The 8101-nt window shown below is 34.8% G+C and overlaps 1 protein-coding gene across 1 annotated transcript; it reads left to right on the top strand.

The window, feature by feature from the left end:
- The first annotated feature begins 6903 nt into the window (after positions 1-6903).
- On the top strand, positions 6904-7518 carry LOC104602507 (histone H4). Its single transcript, XM_010266229.3, has one exon. The coding sequence runs from the start codon at positions 7003-7005 to the stop codon at positions 7312-7314; it is 312 nt and encodes a 103-aa protein (XP_010264531.1). The 5' UTR covers positions 6904-7002; the 3' UTR covers positions 7315-7518.
- The last annotated feature ends 583 nt before the right edge of the window (positions 7519-8101 follow it).

Here is an 8101-nt window from a genome sequence, read left to right as displayed (position 1 = left end):
AAGAAACTAGTTGCATTGCTTATTAGCAAGAGCTTTTGTGTATTTAAGAAAACTCCTTCGTTATTTATGCCTTGAAGAAAGCATATTTAATTATTTTATTTTAGTGTAAATCCATTGTTGTAGGCAGTGTTTTCAACCCGTTGTTGACCTGGCCGGTTGTACCATTCGAACTATCACTAGGGGTGTCAACGATATTCAAAAATTTGATTTCGAATTCGAGATTCGGCATAATCGAATCAAATTTGGATAATTCAAATATCCAACCGGTCGAATTCGGATATTCTATTCATATCGAATAGCTAATCAGATTCAAATTCGAATATGACCTGATTCGATTTGATAAATATTAGAATATGATCGATTATTTAATTCTTATATATAATATATAAAATTTTTAAATGTTTTATGTAATTTATATATATATAATAAATAAAGTATATATTTATATACATTATATAAATAAAATATTTATTTTATATATTTATTAATTACCTAAAATAATTAATTAGTCGAATTCGGATCAAATCGAATATTTAATCGGATTTGAATCCGAATATTCATTTTCAATATCCGTCGGATATCAAAATTTTCAAACAGAGTCAAATTCGGATATTGCCTGATTCGATTCGAATTCAATCCGTTTACACCCTTACTTGTCACCCAGTCAGGATTCCATGTTCGATTCTGTTAAAACTCGTGAGCCGCTCAAAACCGTTGACTTAGTTAAAAACCCTTCGACCTAGTCACCAGGTCATGGGTTACACAAGGCACCATTTTTTGCAAAAAAAAAAAAAACTTTTGTGGCCTCAAATCACAACTTTTAATATTTTTATAAATAAAAAAATGAAAAAACTAAATCAAATGTGTATAACATATCCAAAATATAATTATACATTGTTTATTGATCAAATATGTATTTGTACACACATGAATACACCTTAAATACTTACATAGATGATGATGTGGCACGATCTGACCAATTTGACCCAAGTGGTGACCCGCAACCTAGAGTAAAAAATGGTTCGGCCTATGAGTCACTTTTTTATCAATAATGGCATAATTTATTAAATATAAGGAACTTTAACTGCAAGAGAGAGGGAGGTAAACTTTCCTAACTCCCCCATTTTAGCAAAAACAAAAATACAAGATTAGAAATGAGCCCAAAAGAGAGACCCCTTATTCACCCCTTGCTTAGCTAACCCACCAGCAAGTGAGTTAGCAGTTCTCTTTACCCAATTGAGTTTCACCTCAATGTCCTTAGTCAACCACTTAATTTTTTTCTTTTCATTGTTGTAGTTCTATATGCCAGTGTTACCTTCTTTTAGCCATCTCACCACCATCAAAGGGGAATATCCAACCCAAGTTTACTCCCAAAACTTTATAAGATTGCCAGAATTCACATCATACCTGATCCACAAGGAGAAGATTGGAAAAAGATAATGGAATGACTTTCCAAGGAGAAGCACCTGTAGTCCTTGCTAGAATTTCAGGTCCCAGCCATTGTCCTCCATCACATGAATGCTAGCCGCTATCTTTGTCCACAATTTTTCCTTTTCCAACGGAAATCTCCATAACCACTTTCCCAACACCTATAGTCTTTTAAATATGATGACTATGAAGAGAGTGATTATAAAAACCACATGAAGATGCTTTCAATGGGACTAGCATGTTGAGCCATGAAGCCCATTTGAAATTCTTGATGAGAAAGATGATATGTAATAGAAATGAGTTTAAATTTTTATGACGAGACTTCTTGAAAACAAGAATTCTATGAACACCTTAAGGCCTCGTTCGCTTTTCGGTAAGTGCAATTACATGGGTAAGTTTTTCCTGGGAAACATTTACACAGGTAAGTGTAATTAACCATGTTCTTTTATTTTCCAACAAAAAAAATAAAATGACCATTTTATCCAGAAAAATCCATTATTGAAAGGGACATTTATGTCCCATTCAAGTATTGGTAACTTTCCCGTCATAGTAGGAAAGTTATTTACCCACCTAGGAGATAAGTATCACTATATAAGTGATACATAGGAAAATAAACTTTCCTAAATCCCCACATTAATTTGAAAAAAGAACATGTGATTCTTGGTCAATGGAAACCAAAATCCCATTGACCAACCTTCCCCCTTTTCAAAATCAAAAAAAAAGAACGCCCCCTAAGAGTATAACATCTAGCCACACATCGATAACATTTCCCCATGAATTTAACTTACATGTATAGAAAATGCTCCCGATATATGTTTGGATGCCAAGTTATTAGGGTACTAACATTATCCACGAAGGTATCAAAAGTTTGGTAAGCAATCCGAATGTGTCAAAACCAAACCCAAACCTCTAGTAAATAGTAGTACAAAAAAGTTGATTGTGCTTCTACTTCCTCGTGTGAACATTGATGAAACCTAATGAACCAATACATTACAAAGTTGTCCTTTCAATCTCTGACGATGATAGTTGCACCTGAGAATAATTCACTATAGCACAACGTTGATGTATAAAATCTTTTCCACAAGATGTGTGAGTTGAGATGTAAGCTGAAAGACGATAGATGACTTGAAGGACAAGGTAAAGGGCAAGAGAGAAGAGAGGGGGAGGTTACGGGGAGAAAAAGGCTGGAATGCTAGGCCCGGCCCGCACTTTGCACGCGCCATACACAAGCCGTGCCATGTTGGTCCGTTTTAGACCTCTAAGCATGACTAGTTGACACGTTGCTATGGTAAATTAATAATTGACACATATACATGGAGGTTTTAAATTTTGATGAATTCTCTATCCACAAATGATGTTTTTACTATAGCATTTATAGGAAATGCCACTTGTGCAGTATGTAACTTTGAACCAATAGAGCATATCCTTATTGCAAATTTACTTGGTTTGGTCAAATATATATATCAGTCTATTTATTGACAATAGCAAGAAACCTACGAGGGGTTTAATTCTCATTTAGAACAAAAGCTATAAGCTATAATGTCCCAAGAAACTCACAATTCTTTTTTAATGTTTGATCTTTAGTTGGCACATGCAAAAACACTACGACAATATGCATTGTCGCCCTAGCCATATAAAACCATCCTATTTGCAGCAAGACACTTGAGTGGAGGATTGGTCAAACTCTTTTGGGATGTTGATGGTACATAGGGGTGCAAATGGATCGGATCAATTTGGTCGCATTCGGATTTCTTCTTGATCGGATATTTGGATTGGATCGGATCAGATTATGATTAGATCATAAATCGGATAAGATTCGGATCATCCTCTATTTGATATAATATATTATATATTTAAAAATATATATAATACATATATATGTTATTTATTTATTTAAAAATATATTTTTTATATTATATTTTTATAATTTTGTTATATTATTTATTTTTTATAAATATATATGATGAAAATAATTAAAAAATACTTGTATTTTTGTTTATATTTTATTTAAATTAATATATTTTATTTTCTTTTAATAATTTATTAATTTGAAAGAAAACAAGTCAAGTCATATCAGATTCGAATATCCAACTTACCGATAGGATTCGAATTCAAGTCGAGTTCTATCAGATCCAATCAGATATTCTGATTGAATAAGATCCGACATGACAATGTCGGATCAGATTATAATATACCATGGTTCAACTCCAATCCATTTGCACCCCTAGTGGTACATTCTCAAAATCCAAGGCAGACATTCACATGATGGTTCTCACGATTTAGCAGGCAATGTCTTGGTGGCTATTGGAAGGCGTAGTCTTCCTTGCTCTACGTTAGAACTTAGAAGTTGAAGCTTTTATATTTGAGGAAAGGTTGAGCATGTGCCTGGACCTAATTTGGAGTCATGCAATCATAGAATGTGATTCTGTTTGTGTTATGCAACTCCCTTTCATTGATAGAGCCTTAATGCTTTGGAAGATTGGCTGTGTCACTGTCGTGTAAAACAAAGGTAAAAGAGAGAGGTAGAGCTGTTTTACAATTTTCAGATAAGATAATAGGGCAACTCATTTTATCACTAAAATGTTTGTTTCAAATGTTGGGAGCATTATCTGTCTTCCTTTATTTCTGCATATATCTGGAATGCAACAAGACAAGAAGTCTCTTTACTAATTTGAGTTGTTGACCGAATTATTCTAAGGGCTTCCAGGAAAAAAAATCTCACCTTCGCAATGGTTGGTGGGGTCATGGATTACCTCTTTTGTAAACAAATTATTTAGGCTCGTTTGATTTTGCATTCTAAAGGAAGGGGAGGGGGAATTGGTCAAAGGGTTTATAGTTATCATGATTGTCTATACATGTTGGAACAATTTTGTCCACTTAAATAATAATAATATTATTTATAGATAAAGGCGTCATTGTATACTTTACTTGGGAATCAAGAGAACCTATACGTAAGTTAAACTATTTATACTTACACAGCTAGATGAACTTATGTAGGTAAATAGATTTATGAAAAACAAATGGGGCTTTGTAACGAAATATAATAGACAACACAAGACAAATAAAGCATATTAATTTTGCCAAAAAGTTCAAATATATAGCTACTGTTGGCTCACGCAAAATGAAACCAAAATATCTATATTCCACATAAAAGAAAAAATGGAAATCAGACAATAAAGTAAAAGTCAAATACAATCGACGCGTTGTTCATTTTTTTTGGAAGCCAATTACTTGGGTAAATGTGTTTATTCAGACAAATATTCCATAGGAAACACTTATTCTCGGAAAAGTGCATTTATCAATGTCATTTTGTTCCATAAATAAAATTAAACTGACTGTTTTATCTACAAAAATGTCATTATTGAAGGGATCATGTTAGAAAAAAACCTTTATTCTTACCTACTAATACTATAAAACAAACTTAAATTCAACAATTCTTGCACTAACCAATTTATTCTCTCCATTTGCTGAAAAAATGAAGGAGGCCCGAAAAATATTGGTTTTTTTTTTTTTTACTTTTTTTTATCATAAGAAAATGAATTTTATTAATGAAAGATTAGGAATTACAAGGTATGCGATGTGATTTCCACCCAAATCAACAACGATTATAGGTTTGCCCAAAACATTTGCCTTCTCACATATTAATTTAAAAATTGTTTATTATTACTTGATTAAGTGTTCATAGTCCATATACGTTTGTTCATGAGTAGAAGTAACATATATGGTTGATAAATTTAGGAAGATCTGATTCAATCCTCACAAGACTGTGCTCACATGCACTTGCAAACGTGTGTCGAAAATACCTCCATACTTGTATTATTTATTCATCATGAGACCCAATGCATAGTTGGCCTATTAATGGTACTTGAAAATTCAAGGCCCAATCTGACATCCAATAGGATTGTCTCAGAATCGGATGATGTATTTATGTAATCAGATCAGATTCAAATGTTACAATCTACACCTGATTAATAATCATATTGGATTTGGAGTTGATCACATCCGATCCAATTATATTATAATATTTATTAATTTTAATATATACATTTTATATAATAAATTTAGTATGTTATATTTATATTAATTTATTATATATAAAAGTTTACAAATAAACATTATTTATTTATTTATTGGTATTTTAGAAAAATTATAGCACAATTAGATTAAACCCAAATCCATTCAGGTTTGAATTCGAATCCAAACCTTTAAATCCAATGGATTTTGAATAAAATTTAGATATAGATTCTCAACAATTGGATTAGATGCAGATTTTACTACATCGGATCTGAGTTTGATCAGATTACAACCCTAATGCACAACTGCAAGTGGCTGTAATGGTAGAATTGGGATCTATTCCTCACAAAGATCTCACAGGCACATCCCGTCGTGCATTGAGAACATCTCCCGTAAATAATAACACATAAATACGATAAATGTTTCCAATGCATGGTAGGATGTATCTATGAAGTCCCATGTGTGAGAAGCATATCAGGTATCGTAACAGTGTGAGCACGGTATTGTTGGACTGAATCCGAGTTCAGTTTTAGAGTACATCCATCTCCATGGACACCAACATTTGGATGAAAAAGCCGAGGCATATAAATTATTTTTCTCGAATGGATTACAAATGCATCATGGGCCATACATCTGTAATACTGTGTATCAGGTGTAGGGGTGGCAACGAGCCAAGTTTTTCATGAGCTGCTCAAGCTCGATTCGTGAAAAAACTCAACTAGGCTCGATTTCAGTCGAGCTCGAGCTCGAGCCCAATTTAGTGGCTCGATTATTAAATGAGTCGAGCTCGAGCCTACTAGAGCTCGGCTTGTGAGGCTCGCGAGCCGACTCGAATAATAATAATAATATATAATAAAATTATAGAAAATAATTTATAATAAAAATATTATAATTATTAATTATCATAATTCTTAATTTTTAAATACAAAATAAAAAAATTATATATAATTTTTATTTTTATAAAATATAAAATGAGCCGAATCGAGCCAAGCTCGAACTTATAAACTCTTGACTCAAGCCGAATTGGAGCTTATGAACTCTTGACTCGAGCCGAGCTCGAACCTAATACTATTAAGCTCGACTCGGCTCGGCTCGAATCCACTCCTAGTCAGACGGTATGATTCCCAATATTCTACGAGTACGATGCATTCGTTGGGAGCAAAGAGACTTATGGACCCGATTCTTATGGTCCTAGTCGGCGGCAAATCTTTCCTCCCGCGAAGACTACTGAGGTCGAAAAATTCAAGATGGCGAAAAGATAACGAAAGGAGGCAAGTGCAAACCATTTGAAAAATCGAGTTACCTTATGCCACGTCATCGATCCGAAGCAAGGCTCTAGTCTTCATCTCAGCCGTACATGCATGCGGATCTGACAGTCAAAAAACTCTCTTGAAAATCCGTCGAGAAGTAGGATCGATCCTCAGCCGCTTGGCGTTTTTGTATAAATACCCCGGAATACCCCATACATTTATCAAGCCTTAGAGAAGAAAGAAGCACTGAAGCAGTGTTCGGAATTTCAGGTTTTCTGTCAATAGCGTATTTAGCTTCCGAGAAACGACAATGTCGGGCCGTGGAAAGGGAGGAAAGGGTTTGGGGAAGGGTGGTGCGAAGCGTCATCGTAAGGTCCTTCGTGATAACATCCAGGGAATTACCAAGCCAGCCATCAGAAGGTTGGCTAGAAGAGGAGGTGTGAAGCGTATCAGCGGTCTGATCTACGAGGAGACCAGAGGAGTTCTCAAAATCTTCCTCGAGAACGTGATCCGCGACGCTGTGACCTACACCGAGCATGCTCGTCGTAAGACGGTTACTGCGATGGACGTGGTTTATGCTCTTAAGAGGCAGGGCAGGACTCTCTATGGGTTCGGTGGTTAGGGTTTTCATAAGAAAAGTCTTGCTGTCAAGAAAAAGAAACACAAGAACTAGTTGTCCTCTTTCCTTTTCTGTTTCTTCTCTAGGGGTGTGTAGTTGGTTACTCAATCTTGTAATTACTATGCCCTCTGTCCTGTTGTTGGAGAGGGAAAATGTAGATGTAATGCACACCTTGTTGAATCAATCTAGAAAATTCTTCGTTTCGTATTTTGATTCATGTGTCACCATGTGTGAAAATTTATGTTTGAAGATTGCTGCATCTGATTCAATTATCTACTATGTTTCCTAATGGAGCTGATGCTGATGTCTATGATCATGTCCCATCTAGATGGATTCTAGGCAGCAAAGTGTGGTGTTCCTTTCTTTCTTCAGCTTTGAAAATTGAAATCCTTCGGCGTATGTCTTTTTACTGGTCCCCATCCAACAGAAAACATGTTCCTAGAGTTTCCGCAGAAATCGTTGTCTGGCATCCTAAAATCCTTTCCTTCGGAGTTTTAATGACTATAAGCATAGATATATTGGCTTATCTTGAAACGCAGTCGTTGCGCGAGCCGTTCACCGAAGCTTGTAGTAATTGTTTAACCCATGAAGAGTCGTGTCGGATCAACGAATTAAGAGTGATTTTGCTATCCTATCAAGTATGTTCACCTCACCCCTATTCTTACTCATTTTTGATTGTTAAACAATATAATTTTTGCCCGGGTTTCTGTATGGTCAGAATTTTGATATTACTCTAACTTGCCTTGAAGTACGAAGTCAATCTATGCTCATTGATATACTTCTATCACTA

This window comes from Nelumbo nucifera, chromosome 3, assembly GCF_055504915.1.
Source record: "Nelumbo nucifera cultivar China Antique chromosome 3, China Antique-T2T, whole genome shotgun sequence".
Taxonomy (NCBI): Eukaryota; Viridiplantae; Streptophyta; class Magnoliopsida; order Proteales; family Nelumbonaceae; genus Nelumbo; species Nelumbo nucifera.
This window is presented reverse-complemented; position numbering and strand designations above follow the sequence as displayed.